General features: G+C 35.9%; 1 protein-coding gene and 1 pseudogene across 2 annotated transcripts; one reads left to right on the top strand and one right to left on the bottom strand.

Annotated features, from left to right (window-relative positions):
- Positions 1-2,320: 2,320 nt before the first annotated feature.
- On the bottom strand, positions 2,321-5,605 carry LOC121239448 (annotated as a pseudogene).
- A 5,352-nt stretch (positions 5,606-10,957) lies between these two features.
- On the top strand, positions 10,958-17,930 carry LOC121238703 (phospholipid-transporting ATPase 1). Of its 2 annotated transcripts, XM_041135687.1 has the most exons (8): positions 12,115-12,256; positions 12,387-13,494; positions 13,596-13,902; positions 14,448-15,156; positions 15,289-15,412; positions 15,536-15,755; positions 16,157-16,615; positions 17,412-17,930. In XM_041135687.1, the coding sequence occupies exons 2-8, from the start codon at positions 12,516-12,518 to the stop codon at positions 17,629-17,631; spliced, it is 3,018 nt and encodes a 1,005-aa protein (XP_040991621.1). In that variant the 5' UTR covers positions 12,115-12,256; positions 12,387-12,515; the 3' UTR covers positions 17,632-17,930. The 2 variants fall into 2 exon arrangements, with proteins under 2 accessions (XP_040991619.1, XP_040991621.1); XM_041135685.1 differs by having other exon boundaries at positions 10,958-13,494.
- The last annotated feature ends 573 nt before the right edge of the window (positions 17,931-18,503 follow it).

Below are 18,503 nucleotides of genomic sequence, written 5' to 3'. Positions count from 1 at the left end.
GCATGTCCCAAAAGGAAATCAGTGATGAGGATGCGAGGTTGATTTGTATAAATGATCCTGCGAAGACGAATGAGAGGTATGAGTTTGCGGGAAACTCTTTAAGAACTGCAAAGTATTCGATTATTACATTTTTGCCAAGAAATTTGTTTGAACAATTTCATAGAGTCGCATACATATATTTTCTTGTAATTGCTGTGCTGAATCAGCTCCCACAGCTGGCCGTTTTGGCCGGGGAGTTTCAATTTTGCCGTTAGCCTTTGTGCTGTTAGTTACAACTGTGAAGGATGCATATGAGGACTATAGGCGGCACCGGTCAGACCGAATTGAGAACAACATGTTGGCATCAGTTTTGGTTAATGATCAGTTCCAACCAAAAAAATGGAAGGACCTCCGAGTTGGTGAAATCATCAGAATTCAAGCAAATGAAACACTTCCTTGTGATATGGTGCTGCTCTCGACCAGCGACCCAACTGGGGTCGCATACGTGCAGACGATTAATTTGGATGGGAAGTCAAATTTGAAAACTCGCTATGCGAAACAAGAGACCCTCTTGAAGATGCCTGATGAAGGAAAAGTTAGTGGGTTGATCAAGTGTGAAAAACCAAATAGGAATATCTATCGCTTTCATGCAAACATGGAAATTGATGGAAAAAAGCTGTCACTTGAACCCTCCAATATTGTCCTTCAAGGCTGTCAGCTGAAGAATACTAATTGGGCAATTGGGGTTATAGTGTATGCTGGTCGTGACACCAATTTACAGCTGGTCAGGCATCTAAGTAGCACTTGTTACCCTGCCACTGAAAATTGCATTTTTAGCTCTTTGAAATTCCATAAGATAGACCCTAAGGTTTGGAGCCAAACCACTCCTAAGACCATATCACACCCCGCCAACAACAACACATAGGCTTCACCCAAAAAGGGAACATTCTGAATTACCCATGGTATGTCTTTCACTTTCCCCACACTAGAGACTAATTCCCCATTCGCCACTTTAATCTGGACTGTTTCCTCCCTATTGACTCGCAACCTGGTCTTATGGACTACTGCTGAGTCAACAAAGTTATGGGTGCTACTAGAGTCAATGAGAATGACTATCCAGCAGTCCCCAATTTTTCCTTTGACTCTCATGGGCTTAGTGTTGATTGAACCAGTGATAGCATGGAGTGATATTTCTGGACCCCCTTTTGTTTTAATCATTTTCACCGGCCTCTGTTCAGGCTCCTTTTCCTTCTCAAGCAAATCCCCCATCACAGCCCCTTCCTCATCCGGCACCTCACAAATCTCTTCAATCAAATATAATCTAGGCTTTTGACACTTATGCCCTTGTGTCCATCTTGCCTCACAGTAATAGCACAGACCCTTATCCCTACGGTCCTTCATTTGTGTTTGGCTAATTTTTTGTACTGGTAAGGTGAGTTTTGGATAGGTTTTCTGGTTCTCAGGTTGTGGTTGGCTAATTCTAGGTAGGGTGGTTTTAGTAGAATAGGAAGTGAATGGTTTATGGATTCTTCTAGTGAGGGACAAGTTTTCTTCCTGGATTTTGGCCAAACTGTAGGCTGAAATAAGGGATGTAGGATTGAACATGCATACTGGAAGACGAATGTCATCCCTAAGCCCACTCAAAAAATAACTTAGTTTATAGTTATTGGATAGACCCCTCAGCGTATTAGAGAGGGACTCAAATTGGGTTTTGTAGTCCTCTGCTGAACCAGATTGCCTAAGCCTGGTTAAGGCCTCCATAGGATCATCATAACAACTTGGACGAAACCTAATAAGGCCCTCACAAACCACTCCCAATCAACCAACTGCCCAGTCTCATCCATCTCCTGGAACCACACCAATGCCCTACCCTCCATATGAAATGATGTTAACCGTAACTTGTGTTGTGGCAGAGTATTGTGAAACTTAAAGATTGATGTACCTGTGGGATCATCACTAGTAAACATAGGGAAGTCAAGTCTTACCGAACGGGTTAGCACTTCTCCCATCTGAACTAATTGGAGGTCCTGCTGCCCCTTTGGTGCATGTGAAGATTCAGCTTCCTCCTGATGCTTCTTCTGCAACTCCATAGTGAGCAAGGAAAGTTGTCTCTTCAAGGCCAGCATTTCTGTCTCCAAGCTCTTGAACTGGGATTCAAAAGTTTTCTTTAGAGAGGTGAAACTCTCCTGCAGCTGTGACAAACGGGTGCCTTCTGCCATGAGTATACTTTTGTAAGAAGGGGATGGGGGTATCTCTGATACCAATTCTGTAACACCCCCCGGGGTAGAAGGATGAATATGCTCACTCAGAGAATGAGCATTCTCTCGAGAAGGGCAAATACTAAAAAACTTATGCATTCATTGATGTCTTTACAGGAGAAAACAACCATGTATATGGACAGAGCACGTAACAAACTCTGCGCACTCATGGAGAATATTCTCTGACAATACCATAACAACTTAACGGAATCAAACAAGGAAATACAATAACCGATACTGGATTAATTATAAAACATTAATAGACTTAATATTGAATTGGGCCAAGGCCCACTTGTTCTTAAAACCCTATTGCAGTGCGGGCTTCAGCCTTTACGTGATCCAGCCCATTCCTGAACTCATGTAAGCTTAGCCTTCACCACAACACTTCAGTTCACTTCAGACTTCTCTTCTCAGTTATCTTCTCCAGAGTTCCCAGGGTTTCATTGTAACATATGTCTGATGTGTATCCAAGTGCATCAATGTGAGCTTTCATGGACTTGTTCATGGCTGGTGGACCGCACCTCAGAATCTGAAAATGTTTTAGCCGAGTAAGGAGTGCGAGTTAGAGAGCAAGTTTCATGAGAATGAGAAGGAACTTTTGCAAGTTTTCGTTTGAAATAAATATAAAAAATTGGGGAACTAACCTGAACATCTGGGGCTGGTGCGGGCAATGGGTTTGAATCATTTCCTTGGTTATAAACCCAACGCCACCATTCCATGGCACAGGAGGCTGGCAATTATGGGATAGAGTGAGCATCAGTGATAAAGATTTGACACATACTTACAATAAGGGGATATCTTTCTTTTGTTTTTGAAATCAAGGGGATATCTTTTTTTTGTTTTTGAAATCAAGGGGATATCTTTTGCAAGTGTTCCCTTAGCACATCTAAAAAGAGAGAAATTTGAAGGAAATGTTATACCAAAGGAACTGACCTGATTCAAGACATAGAAGACTTTGAAACGATTAGGGAAATTTCTAGCAAAGGCATCTAGCTCTTCCTGCAGAAAGTCCATAAAAAAAATGCACTCTCATCATTACTACATCAGAGAAAATAATGAATCAAGAGACAGTTAACTCAAGAGACTTGGAGAAAGAGATTGATGTGTCTGATATTGAAAAAATGGTAGAATGATAAGGACCCTCATGTCTATCATGTAACTTAAAGTGAAACTCCGTGACTCGTATTTTTTTTAAACATAACTGTATAGGTTTGCATAAGCAGTCCCCATTTGGAGACTTTGCCTAGACTAACTCTATTTCTTTTTATATGTGGTACATCTTCTTTTATATGCAAGAATTGCAGAAAAGGTAAATAAGATATAGTTCTAAAAGAAAATTTCATATTATGAGGACAACTTGGATGCAGAACGAATCAACCAGACTCTGTCAAAGCTAAGGAATTGCTATTGCTGTTTCTAATTACATTTAGTTTGTTTCCATTGATGTCTTTCTCTGTGTAATTTGCTTTGTCTTATTTATGTTTCTGCCGTTTGGAGTGCCCTGCTACAAAGGTCTTGTAAATGATTCTGACAGGTGCACTATCTGTTTGGTTGAACAATTTTTTCTAATTCATCCAGTAAAGAAAAACTAGTGCACTGCACACTCATCTATAAGGGGAAAAAAAATGAAGCAAGCAAATTACCTTCAACAGGATGTCATCTAGGGTGACATTGGCATAGATAAGATGCACGTTGGTCTTATCTTTCCGGTTTTCTAGTATGGCTCGAATGAGCTGGAAACAAAAGGAATGACAAAGAAACAAAGAAAGAGAGAAGTAGAGATAAGAAACTTTAAATCAACAAAATGCTTGATAAGATCAATAATACCAATCAGACCACTAAACAGGAAGAAGAAGAAGAAGAAGAAATTCCGCTTTTTGATGCTCACATACGTACCTGAAACATTGGGGTTATGCCAGAGCACCTGCAAGCATTCCAAAAGCTCTAGCTTGGCCAGGTTTGTAGTTAAAGAGCCCCTTTTAAGCACGAAAATTTAACTCATAAAATGAAAAAAAAAGAATTTGGAAATCTTGGTTCTAATGAGTATGCAATGCATAATACCAACTGATTTAGGCATACATTTATAGCTCCCACTATTGCTTAAGATAATAGGGTAGGATCTAATGTAGAACCGAAGTGGATATGGTCCAAAATGGGTAGCTTAAATGATTTTGCTCACAACATTTTGAAGGCAAACTCATCACTACTAGTTGTTTAAAACCTACATATGGTAAGAGTTCCATTTCAACAGTCAACAGTGTGATTATGAAAGGTTTTGCAATTATTTGCATAATCCTCGCAACCATATTTTACAGGACTCTGCAATGAAGGGTAACTGGAGTTCATACCTAATATTGTCACCAACTTCAAGGTGTCATGCCCATGTACATAATAGAAGTTCTAAACAATCTATCAGCATTTCCATGGCTAACACTATTATCTGTAATAGAGACCAACATCCACGTGTATCAAGTGGGTATCCCCCAAAAGATAGAATATGTACCTTGGGGCCCTTCACAGGCAGGTAATCGCCTTCTTGCAGCTCTCTGAAATGGTGGGACATCTTTCCCATGGGATACATCTTTTACCAAAAAAAAAAAAAAAACATCAAAATGAGAAACGAGTTCTGCTGATTAACACTGAAATGAATGAGCAAAGACATGCTCTTAGATATGAAAGGGAGATGATGGGATATACCTTTACAACCAGTTCAAAGTAACCCACATTAGAGTCCAAAGTAATTGGTGTATATGGTCTAGTCACTTCTTCACCTTGGTTATCCTTTCCTCTGCTTAACCAGGGAACACTTGTTAGGTTTCAGTTTTTGTCACTTGTTGCATCAACTAGATGTCCCTTATTTGTATATACAGACAACTAAGTTTTGGGGGAATTGATAAAAGCAACATAAAGAGAGTTCGAAAAACTGTTGGAACAATCATATTCAATAAGCTTAACTGGAGAAATTAACAAAATGAGCAAACAAATAACTCAATTTATCAAAAGATAGTACAGACATTATGCACCCATAATCTATATTTCAAGAAGGTTTCAAAGCCTCAGAGAACTTTTGAAGTGTTTATCCACAACAACAAAACATTAGAATTATGCAGACGACAAATGCATTGCAATTCTGAAATCACTGACATTGACAAAATCAGTTACTTGAACCTGCAAATTACATGTTGTCCGACGGGAAGACCCAATACTGAAGTGGGTGTAGGAAGACTAAATCTGAACCTTGCAGTATTATGGCTTAGCTGAGTTTTCTTAACAAGTTTGAATTCTGTGAACTCGTCAGGATTTAAACAACCTGAACAAACATCACCATAATAGTCATATGGCAGGCAAAGAAGGAATTTTAAGAGCATAAGAAAACTCGAAAAACAAAAACAGGAGATTATGTTTTGCACATCTGAATTACCACCGCTATCTCAATTGCATCCTAAACTACCAAAATTGTCAAATCTCAGCCGGAGCATGATTAGCTAAAAGTTAAATCCATTTAGAACATAAAATGACATCATAATGGATTAGCTAAATTCCAAATCTACAGTCACTTACAAATAATTTCTAAATTTGAAAGTAATTATTCATACATAAAATACATTTTATATCAATTATTTATCTCTATATTTTATATCAATTATTTTTCTCTCCATTTTTAATGATAATTGAAAAAATATAGTTAGAATGTGATTACTAATTAGTATATAATATTATGATTAGTAAAATATGATAAATAAAATAAATTCATAATTAAACAAATTAAAATATTTTTAAAATTATTAATTACTCATTACTATATAATGAATAAATAGATAATTCAATATTGAAATTTGATGTGAATAGCAAAAGTTAAATTCATCTTATATTATTTTATTGTCATATAATGAAAAATAGTTATTCTAATGTGAAGACTTTATGTGAATGAAATAACCAAAAACTAAATTCATCTTACATTCATAAAAAATATACTTTAACTTTAATTAATCCATCGAGAGTGCTCTTAGACCAACAAATCTTGATAATTTATACGTTCGGTCAAAATCTGACCATTCACTTTGATGAAAGATAGTACATGTATAGCACAATCTTTAACAGTTAGATCATAATGAGTATGCAAAATGTTAAAATTTGACAATTTTATTGTGTACATTAACAATTTTGATATTTTAGCATGCAAGTTGAAAAACAGTGATAATTCGAGAGCACAACATATAGTTTTCCTAGAAACTTGCTTGATAAAGAAGTTCACATGCATTTTTTATTGATCATCAAGTATCAGGAATAATCAAATTTCAGTAAAGTTGGCAAATGCATGGATCCTTCATGATTGACAATTTCTATGTGCACGAAAATATATTTCAGAAATTTGATGTCCATTTCTTTCCGTATATAACAAGATTTTTAGAAAAGGAGGCAAGTAATATTGTTGGTGTTGGTAAACTAATTCAAAGTAGTGGTTAGATGTTGACACTTGACATCCTTTTACGGACAGGTTAAGTGGAGTGACAAATTTTAGGAAATTGATTGATGGAGGTTTGTTGTTTGAGTAATGCGTGTGTAAACGCCGTGCAATCTCGTTGAAAAAGAGTATGGTTCACTATTAAAAAATTAATTTTTTCATGTAGGTTCCGTATTTTTATTTATTTTTTTAAAGTGATTATACGGTACTTGCGCACTTACGACTGCAACTATCATAACTTGACTGCAAGTAATATCTATGAAATAAACACTTCCTTCCTGGAAGTTTGGAGTTTCAAACTATAAATCGGTGGACAAAATTGAACCATCACCTCCTATCCACCACTAGGGAATCAACTTTATCATTGAGCCAAGATGTAACATCTCAAATGAAAGGCCCAAGTATGGCTTATACTACAAAAGAACTAGTCATTGATATAATTATAGAGCCATTTAAAATATTATAAAAGCAATAACTTCTCGTTTCTAAACAACGTGAAATTTCATACATCACCTATCCTTATCACTTATTAGAATGTGATATCACACGAAATCTTTAAGTATTTATTATGTTAAGTATATATTTATGGAGAAATGTGTACATGCATATATTATTACATATAATTAAAACTACTTATGTAAGTACCACTTTTAATTTATATAAACAGTTTTAATTTAGATGATATTTTGTGATAGAATGAGAGCACCAAATACTTACTTTGTTAGAACATTATAACAACTTTATTTTTTTTTTATCAATCTATGGATAATTAGAAGAGACTTATCATACTTTGGGTTTCTTGGTGAAATATAAATAGGCAGCAGGTATGGCCACCAAGATAGAGCAATGGCTATCCTGAGCACGTGGGCTTGGGGAATTTGCATGAGCTCCATTTTGAGAGACTCAAAGGTCACACTGTACGGTAACTGAAACATTTTTACAAGCAACTTTTTCACAGATTACATCAGAGATGATGGGTATTAAATAGCTATATATGTCCATTTTATGCTTTACTTTGTTCTCCTCGTACTTCTCTTCTCCCTTCCCTTCCTTCCCTTCTATGGACTCAAAGTAGGTTTGTAAAAGCGTTAGAGAAGGAATCAAGCAAGCGATCATCTATCAGAAGAAATAATCTTTCACATTATTAACTTTTATACCTGCACTATTGTAGTTTTTTTTTTCATACAATGGGAAGTGGGTTACTCATATTTTACATTTAGAGAAAGAGTCGAGCTACTCTGCTGTTCAGAGTAGTCCGTCACTTTAATCCTAATTACTTTTGTAACTTTTTATTTTTATTTTTTTATTCATATTTTTTTAATATTTTTAATATTTTTAAAAAATAAAAAATATATCAATATACTTAAAATCAATTTCTTAATTATTAAATAAAAAATGACCACAAGTCAACTAAAACGGTCAAACATGGGCGGCAAAGAAGCTTTTCATGGAGTAAGGGGCCGTGTGCCATAAGGCCATCAGATTCTTGACTGCACTCTTGTAACTTTGAACTAATGTATGAAATTATAATATTATATTGGAGATCATGATATTCATTTTATTTTATTAATTTATTATAATTAAGATGGTAGCAAATTATCTATTTATTATATTAAATGAGATGAGATCTGGAATGGACAATAATAAATGTTGTGGGGAATTGAAATAAATAATAGCTGTATTGTGGGGAATTGAAATACTTACTGTGGAGGCACTCAAAACATATTTATTTACAGAGATGTGGTCGAGTCGTCAGATCAACACCTTAAACAACACGCTATCCTTTCTTTGAAATGGTCAAAGTCGATCTCCTTGTCCTCCAAATAATGATGCATAGAATAATCAAGCTTTGTCCATACCCTTTTGCCTTGTGCATTATTTTAATTTTTGTAGATGAACATAAAACGTGTTTTAAGTGCAATTGTAGTTACCTTCCATCAACTTTGATTCTCTTGAATTGAAGACTTGTTTATACATACATGCACATATGTATAAACAAGTCTTCCATCCAAAAGAATCGAAGTTGATATATTATATATATATATATTATATATATAACACACATACATATATATGACATTGCTATTTTTCATTTGGATGACTTTATAATTCTGCAATTTAAATGAAAAGTCACTTGAAATATGACACATCAACAACGATGAGATTTAGAATAAAGAATAATCTTTTTCGATTTTGAAATTTTCTATGAAACTATATGGTAGACATTATGGTTCCGTTTATATATTAAGAGCATCTTTGTTTATCTATGAATAGTAATGAATAATAGTGAAGTAGTCTGAGAATGAGAATTGTTACATCACAAAGAAATTACAACAAAAAAATCTTATAACTGACGTGACTTCATCTGATTCGTTAGATCTACTTTATAATAAAAATAATTTTACAATTTGATAAATCACATCAAGTCACGTTAATTTGATAAAATATTTTTATATAATGACTTTATGACTATAATATTTTTCTTCAATGATTGTTCAATTTGCAGCATACCTCGCACATGGTCTAAAAGACCAATGATGATGGGTTGTCTCATTTAATCATATCAAAATGTAATTTATTTTTCCTTTAATTAGTGTATTAGGTTGTAATTACCAATTATCTAAGTACTTTTTGTCTTATGTACGTGGGAAAGATGCGAATAATTTATAAAGAAAGCTAAACGAGTCTTCCCTATCATTAATTCAAAAATAAAAGATCCTCTTCATTGAAAACCCATTATTATATGTTTCAAATAAAAGATAAATAACTTGTTCTACGTGCATTCGAATCACGCACCAATCTGATCAGTAAACCTAACCCATTATGTAGTCACGAGATTATTTCACTATATTTTAAATGCTAGTTGATAAATAAAAAAGTAAAAAGACAAAACATTTTATAGATATATTTATAGAAAAAAATAATTTATACAAATAAAAGTCGCGTGCATTACCTTTTAAAAAATAGTCAAACTTACAATAAACATGAAAAATTTCATTTATATATTTTAAATAAATACGTTAGACTTGTACATTTTAAAACTGTATCTAGTATTAGTCATATGTATGAAGTCGATAAGCCCTTTGCCATGTTTTTGATTATATCAAAACCTAATCATGTTCAATAAGTGGAATGCATATCATGTGTTAGTTGTGCGTTTTAAGTTCAAATAATTCATGTTTTTTCTAATTAATTGGATATAAACAATTGTATCACAATGCATACAAGCAAAAGTCCCTAGTAGTTTCAAAAAGAGGTGTAATTACACTAATAAAAAATAAAAATAATTCACTAAAATTGTGATAATTTTGGTCCTTTCGTACCTATATATATATGTATGTATATATAAAGTTATAAATACACAAAAAAATCTTTGTATGTAAACCATAATATGGCATTTTGAAACTGAGAAAGAATATCCATCTGTTTTAATATCCTTAATTACATAACATGCCATCATTTTGTCACTTTTCGATGGGGATGAACATTGATGGAATCAAAACTCTATATATGTTTAATTGTTTGTCGTGTCGATAATGGTATATAGATGTTTCAAGTAGAATTTATTAAAAAATATTTATCAAATATTGTATTTTTTTAACAAAAGAGGACGATATCTCTTAGATTTCGTTTAGTTTATAAATCTATCTCAATTTATTATTACAATTTTTTTAAATTTTAATATAAAATATAATAAACGATTCAACTTTTTCAAATTTTAAAATAATAATAATATTAAAAATTAATATTCTAACAATATTTTATCATCTCAACTCAACTCATTTTAACATTCAAATGTAACCTTATTCTTTATTAATCAATCCTCACTTCGGTAGCGAAAAAACCGTGGAACAAAGAAACAAAGACAAACCCATAAATGAGACAAATACTACCCAGCCTAATATATATAAAATGAAGGTGTAAAACTATTTATTTTTAATAATTTGAGTGTGTAATGTGTCGGTTTTGATATTTTGGAATGCAAAGTACAAAAGTTCTAATAGATTGCAAATTGTACTTTTTCAAAATAAAAATATATTCTAAAATTAGGATAAAAAATTTCAAGAGATAAGATGAAAAGATCAACTCATAAATATGAAAGATGGCCAAGTAACTCCAAATTATAATGTAACAAACAAAGGAAGCCAGAAGCCATCAAAGCATACTTCAATGGTGCTGTTGAATGAAAAAGAAAAAGGCTCTGAGGTATGAACACAATAATGAAGAGGAATAAAAAGGAAAAAACAGCTCCCATTTAAAAAAAAGAAAAGAGAAAGAGAAAGAAGAGTGGAAGGAAGATGATGAGAAGCCTAGCACCAACTCCTCTTACAGATTTGATTTCAAGCATCTAAAGAGGGAAATAAAAGAAAGTCCAGTCAAATTCAGACAATCCAATAATACCATTCAAATATTATTATCATCTCCCACCCCACCGGTCCTTCTAGAGAGAGCAAGTTTTCTCTCCCCCATTTTTTTCTTCTTTCGAAAGATTACCTTTTTTTTTTTTTTTTCTCCTCGTGCTTTCACACATACAGAATTTCGATTTCTCCTTTTTATATGATTTTTGATGCGTTCTTTGTCGCCACCCCAATACGACTTCTTTCCATTTTCTTTGCAGTCGCCGCCCTCTCCCTCGCTCCATCTCTCTCTCTAACAATGCCTTTGACCTTTCACAATACTTCTTCTTGTCCATCAAAAACACGCATCATTAGATTTTATTGTGGCACCACACCAGGAAACGACCTCTTTCAGCTCAAACCCTCTTCTCCTCTTCTCCTTCATTACTCTCTCTATCCCCCTCTAACATTTCCTGGTGTACGAGCAAATAACTTCTGACAGCCAGCCTTATTTAGCGCAAAGCAAAGGTTCTCTCTTACTCTCGATTCCTGTTTGTACAGTTGATATCTAGCATCACCAGCTAAATATTTAACTAGGCCCGTCTTTTCCTATTCGTTTCTCGTACATACACGACTGTTTTAGTCCTGGGTTTGCTGCTTGTCTTAAATTTCTGCTGTTGTTGCAAACTTTCGTGGCAATTGGTCGAATCACCTCCAGCTATTTACTTATCGAAAATAGAAAGAAAAAAAGAAATAACCTTTTGGGTATTTCATGACTTTGGTGATTGTTAACTCTGTGCTGTTCAAGAGGCCTCTAATCGTCAGATCATGGCCTCTGAGCGTCCCCTTTTGATCCCATCTCCGAGAATTCCAAATTCCCGAGACATATATACTGCACCCGTCTTGTTAGATCTAGCTAAACCAAATTCTGGCCGCCCCGGATCTTTTTCCGAGATGGAATCGAAAAACCCATTTGAGAGTTCCTCTAATGTGGTACCCAATTTCAATTCCTCATCCCAACGAAGTGTTTTTTCCATTCAGTCCAAGTCGGCGGGGAATTCCATCAGGGAAGTGAGTTTTGGTGACATGGGATCGAAGCCCGTGAGATATGGGTCCAGAGGGGCTGATTCCGAGCCGCTTAGCATGTCCCAGAAGGAAATCAGTGATGAGGATGCGAGGTTGATTTATATAAATGATCCTGCGAAGACAAATGAGAGGTATGAGTTTGCGGGAAACTCTATAAGAACTGCAAAGTATTCGATTATTACATTTTTGCCAAGAAATTTGTTTGAACAATTTCATAGAGTCGCATACATATATTTTCTTGTAATTGCTGTGCTGAATCAGCTCCCACAGCTGGCCGTTTTTGGCCGGGGAGTTTCAATTTTGCCGTTAGCCTTTGTGCTGCTAGTTACAGCTGTGAAGGATGCATATGAGGACTATAGGCGGCACCGGTCAGACCGAATTGAGAACAACATGTTGGCATCAGTTTTGATTAATGATCAGTTCCAACCAAAAAAATGGAAGGACCTCCGAGTTGGTGAAATCATCAGAATTCAAGCAAATGAAACACTTCCTTGTGATATGGTGCTGCTCTCGACTAGCGACCCAACTGGGGTCGCATACGTGCAGACGATTAATTTGGATGGGGAGTCAAATTTGAAAACTCGCTATGCGAAACAAGAGACCCTCTTGAAGATGCCTGATGAAGGAAAAGTTAGTGGGTTGATCAAGTGTGAAAAACCAAATAGGAATATCTATGGGTTTCATGCAAACATGGAAATTGATGGAAAAAAGCTGTCACTTGGACCCTCCAATATTGTCCTTCGAGGCTGTCAGCTGAAGAATACTAATTGGGCAATTGGGGTTATAGTGTATGCTGGTCGTGACACCAAAGCTATGCTCAACAACTCAGGAGCTCCATCTAAGAGGAGTCGGCTTGAGACCCATATGAACTCCGAGATCATCTTACTTTCTATGTTTCTTGTTGCTCTGTGCGTGGTTGTTTCTGTCTGTGCTCTCATTTGGTTGCTGAACCACAGGGAAGAGTTGGATTACTTGCCTTATTACAGAAAACAAGACTTCTCCAAGGCAGGAGGGAAAGACTATAACTATTACGGGTGGGGAATGGAGACGTTATTCGCATTCCTCATGTCAGTTATTGTTTTCCAGATCATGATCCCTATTTCTCTGTACATTTCCATGGAGCTTGTCCGGGTTGGTCAGGCTTACTTCATGATCCGAGATACCCAAATGTATGATGAGGCATCACATTCGAGATTTCAGTGCAGAGCATTGAATATAAACGAAGATTTAGGGCAAGTAAAGTATGTATTCTCAGATAAAACTGGCACGCTTACAGAGAACAAGATGGAATTCCAATGTGCAAGCATATGGGGAGAAGATTATAGTGGTGGGAATTCAAAAATTGAGCAAGTAGGATACTCTGTTCAAGGTAATACCATTTTGTTATCTTGTAATATAATCTATAATGTTTCTGAATTTCTTTTTACTTGGCATAACGTTTTCATCTTATGTTGCCTTACTTGGTGTCAGTGGAGGGGAAAGTTCTAAGGCCAAAAATGAAGGTAAAGACTGACCCGGAGCTTTTACAAATATCAAAATGCGGAAATGACACAAAGGAAGGCAAACATGTCGGCGATTTCTTCCTTGCGTTGGCAGCTTGCAATACAATCGTGCCTCTGGTTGTCCACACATCTGATCCCACTGTGAAGATAATAGATTACCAAGGGGAGTCTCCAGATGAACAAGCATTGGTGTATGCTGCTGCCAACTATGGTTTTATGCTTATAGAACGAACCTCGGGCCATATAGTTATTAATATTCAAGGAGAGAGGCAAAGGTAATTAGACGTGCTATTGTTCATTTTCCCCTTCCTCTGCATCACCACTTCTCTAACTTGGACTATTACGAATTTATGATGACCACACCATTGTTAGAACAGCTTTGACAGAGTGGCTGCAACTGTTCTTGCTGGATTTGTTTTTTACTAGTAGAAGGAAATTTTGGTTAGTCTATAGTGGTTTCAGAATTCTTAGAACTCTCTCTCTCTCTCTCTCTCCCCCTCTCTATCCCTATCCCTGTACGTTCTTTTCAAATTCAGTAACAATTGACATTCAATTAATTTTCCTTTATCATAATCAATCAATATACAAACAGAAGTAATAGGTGGCTTGTAATGTTTGGAATAATTTTGAGTTAATTTATACTTAATAGTTTTAAAGTATCAGTTACGGAACTGTTGGGTAATGTAGTTGCAGTGGGTCAAGTAGTCATACTTGATTACTCCAAATGACTAGCTATCATCTTCATATGTGGCTTCTTTCAAAAGATATGAGCTTTAGTATCTCTTATTATTGATGAATTTCCTCATAATTGGTATTGCAGGTTCGATGTATTGGGTTTGCATGAGTTTGATAGTGACCGAAAGAGGATGTCAGTAATATTGGGGTGCCCTGACAAGACTGTGAGAGTCTTTGTAAAAGGTGCTGACTCAACCATGTTCAGCGTGGTGGATAAATCTTTGAACATGAGCATAATACGGGCAACTGAAGCCCATCTTCAAACTTATTCCTCACTGGGTTTGAGAACCCTTGTTGTTGGGATGCGGGAACTGTGTGCTTCAGAATTTGAACAATGGCACTCTTCCTTTGAGGCTGCAAGCACTGCTTTAATTGGTAGAGCGGCTCTGCTTCGAAAGGTTGCTAGCAGTGTTGAAAACAATCTCTGCATACTAGGTGCCTCTGGTATTGAAGATAAACTGCAACAAGGGGTGCCAGAAGCTATAGAATCTCTGAGAACCTCAGGTATCAAAGTATGGGTTTTGACAGGGGACAAGCAAGAAACTGCCATATCAATTGGCTACTCCTCTAAGCTCCTGACAAGCAAGATGACCCAGATAATAATTAATAGCAGTTCTAAAGAGTCATGTAGAAGGAGTTTGGAAGATGCCATTGTCATGTCTAAGAAGCTTGTGACCATTGCTGGGGTTGCAGGTGACGTTGGAGGAAGTTCTGAAGCTGGTTCAACTCCAGTGGCCTTGATTATTGATGGTACCAGCCTTGTTTATGTTCTTGACAGCGAACTCGAAGAACAGGTAAGTGCTTGTAAACCTAATGGCTCTCTCTCTCTCTCTCTCTCTCTCTCTCTCTCTCTCTCTCTCTCTCTCTCTCCTAGTTCTTGTTGATGTCTTAATATGCTAATGTAGCTCATGCATCTTGAGTTGCAGCTCTTCCAATTGGCCAGTAGATGTTCCGTGGTGCTATGTTGTCGAGTGGCTCCATTTCAAAAAGCTGGAATTGTTAACCTCGTAAAGAACAGGACCTCTGACATGACACTTGCCATTGGGGATGGTATGTTAGATCAATATCTTAAGCTCCCAAAAAAAGTCAAAAGATATAGAGAATAATAGAATGCAAGTTTTCCTGCTTATGTTTCGATGCCTGTTATTGACATATTACTTGGATCAATAACAGGTGCCAATGACGTTTCAATGATCCAAATGGCTGATGTTGGAGTTGGAATCAGTGGCCAAGAGGGTCGGCAAGCAGTAATGGCATCAGATTTTGCAATGGGGCAGTTTAGATTCGTAGTTCCCCTTATATTGGTCCATGGGCATTGGAATTACCAGCGGATGGGCTACATGATATTATACAATTTTTACAGGAATGCTGTGATGGTTTTGGTTTTATTTTGGTGAGTAGTAATTTGGCAGTTTTATTTGCTTTGATTTTTTCTGCACATATAATGTTCCCATTGTCATAAATATGCCATCTCATATAGCTGGTTAAATCTATTGGAGTTTGTTATGCAGATTCTGAACTAAGTTTCAGCATTCTCTGTCTCTGTCTCTGACTCTTGTCTCTTGCTTCAGCTGGAAGTGGGAGGGAGGGATTGTGTTTGGTCTTTTAATTGCACATTCCCCTTCAGGAAAGACCTGTCATTAAAAATCTTGGTCAATATATGGGTGAAATGACACTTTTGAACTAGAATTTATAGAGATGAAGATAACTGGATTTTGGTCCTAAACCTAGATGTATCTCATTGATGGCCTTCTTATTATCACCATTGCTAAGTTTTTCACGTGCTTTGTGTAGGTATGTGCTCTTCACTTCTTTCACTTTGACAACTGCAATCAATGAATGGAGCAGTATGTTGTATTCTATAGTCTATACTTCTGTGCCTACAATTGTTGTTGGGATTCTTGACAAGGATCTAAGTAGGAGGACTCTTCTACAGTATCCACAGCTTTATGGGGCTGGGCACAGACAAGAGTGCTACAATGCAAAGTTGTTTTGGCTAACAATGTTAGACACATTGTGGCAAAGTGTAGCTGTCTTCTTTATCCCTCTCTTTGCGTATTGGTACAGTAGCATTGATATATCAAGTCTAGGAGATCTTTGGATACTTGGAGTGGTTATTTTGGTCAATGTAAACTTGGCCATGGACGTCATCAGGTGGACTTGGGTTACTCATGCAGCCATTTGGGGATCCATAATTGCGACTTTCATTTGTGTTGTCATCATTGATGCTTTACCCTCATTGATTGGCTACTGGTCAGTTCTCTTCTCTTACATTTTTTTTGATAATATCACATTAGGTCTTACTTTCTGCAAAGAGATAATGGCATCTATACTCCTTTTTTTCCTGGAAACACATTTGCAAGCAATTAATGAAATTTTATGTAGCACACCTCATGCTAAGGTTACTTGTTTTGGTTAAAAAAAAAATTGATAGAGCAACACATTATCCTAATATTCCTGGCTGAAATTCACAACTTACTTGACTGAAACTCCTAAAGCCATTCATCACAAAGAAATGAATAAAGCTTTAATCATAAGTACTTGGCTTTGGTCACGCCATTAAACTCTATGACGAATCATGATCTTCGTACTCGAGTTCTTCCCAAATTTCTCAGAAATTTGTGGATTTAATCGTGTAGTCTTGTTCTGCAAAGTCCCTCCATTTTCTGGTAGCCTTGATTAATTTTTCTTCATGTTCTTTTTTGATCTTTTTATGCATGTATGCCATCTTAAACTCCATTTCCTATTTCCCTTAGTTTACATTCTCAATTATAACGATGACTTGAACTTGTTAAAAAAATAAAAAATTACGAATGTGACTTGAACCCCTAACTACTCTCAGGTGAAAATAAGACACCCCGACTACCTAGGTTAGCCCCTTTTCATATGTTTTAAATGAAACGACATCTTCTTTTATCTAAAAAATGGCAGTCATAAGCTTGTAATAGATCATGCATCCTTTTTTTTGATATAGAGTAGAAAAATGTATTAAAATTATGATATTGCTTTTTTTTTGAGACTGATGTGCAACTTCAATATAATATGACAGGGCAATCTTTCATGTTGCAAGCTCCGTGACATTTTGGTTATGCTTGCTTGCAATCGTTATAGCAGGCCTAATTCCTCGTTTTGTTGTAAAGTATCTTTATCAATACTATAAGCCTAGCGATATTCAGATTGCAAGGGAAGCTGAGAAGTTTGGAAATCTGAGAGAGTTTGGAGTTGTACAAATAGAAATGAATCCTATCCTGGATCCTCCCCGGAGATGAAGAGGTGATTTTGTCCCAGTTTGCATCTCCTTTTTCTTTTGTAAAGTATCTTATTCTTTAGGCTGATTCGGGGTATCTCTCCCGGTTGCTGGGTTTTGATTATTGCTATCCGAAGGGTATAGGTTTTTTGATATTGTATTTTGTTTGTTGTATTCCTCAAGTTAATCAATGTACATTAGCCTCGGTTATTACAGAAAAAACAGGCATTCGTTACATGAATTTTACCACGAGAGTTCGATACCAACTTGTATCTTTCCTTGATGAGTGTGGAATCCGTTCTACTTTATTTTTTGGTTTGAGTTTGGTTATATTTCTGTAGTGGGGCGGCTGACTGTAACATATCTGGTGGCTAAATCTTATGGCAAGAAGGTTACCCAAGTGCATATCTGTATCAACCAGTCTTTTTGGTTGGTCTTGTACTAAACTCAGCATGAGGGTGTTTAGAAGTTCTCTAAAGAGGTTCAGCTTAAAGGTGGTAGGAAACATCAGTGTGATGTTTGGCATTTGAGTACTCCTACTACATCTACAAAATAATGTCATAAACTGACGTGATTTCATCTAATCTATTAGATTTATTTTATAATAAAAGTAATTTTACAATCTAACGAATTAAATTAATCCACATCAATTGGTAGAATTATTTTTGTGGAATCCTTTTACTAGAATATTCCCCTCGGTATTTATAAGCTTTTGTGGTGAAGATTTTTCCGAAGAACAGTCTGTCAAACAAGAAATGTACGAGGCTCACAAAAGCCCTTGCGAGTTGAAACGAATGGCCTTCAATTACTCTGGAAAACACAATTTCAAAGCCTTCCAGAAAAAGAAAATTCAACGAAAATGATACTTCTTTCCTTCTATCAAGACCCAAAAGC

The sequence above is a fragment of the Juglans microcarpa x Juglans regia genome, chromosome 7D (genome assembly GCF_004785595.1).
Source record: "Juglans microcarpa x Juglans regia isolate MS1-56 chromosome 7D, Jm3101_v1.0, whole genome shotgun sequence".
In the NCBI taxonomy this organism is placed as follows: Eukaryota; Viridiplantae; Streptophyta; class Magnoliopsida; order Fagales; family Juglandaceae; genus Juglans; species Juglans microcarpa x Juglans regia.
This window is presented reverse-complemented; position numbering and strand designations above follow the sequence as displayed.

Excerpts from the sequence above, each read along its gene's own strand:
- LOC121238703 (XM_041135685.1), top strand. The coding sequence starts at position 11,868 with ATGGCCTCTGAGCGTCCCCTTTTGATCCCATCTCCGAGAATTCCAAAT. Across the intron at positions 13,495-13,595 it reads AGTAGGATACTCTGTTCAAG|TGGAGGGGAAAGTTCTAAGG; the intron begins GTAATACCATTT and ends ACTTGGTGTCAG. Across the intron at positions 15,413-15,535 it reads GACACTTGCCATTGGGGATG|GTGCCAATGACGTTTCAATG; the intron begins GTATGTTAGATC and ends GATCAATAACAG.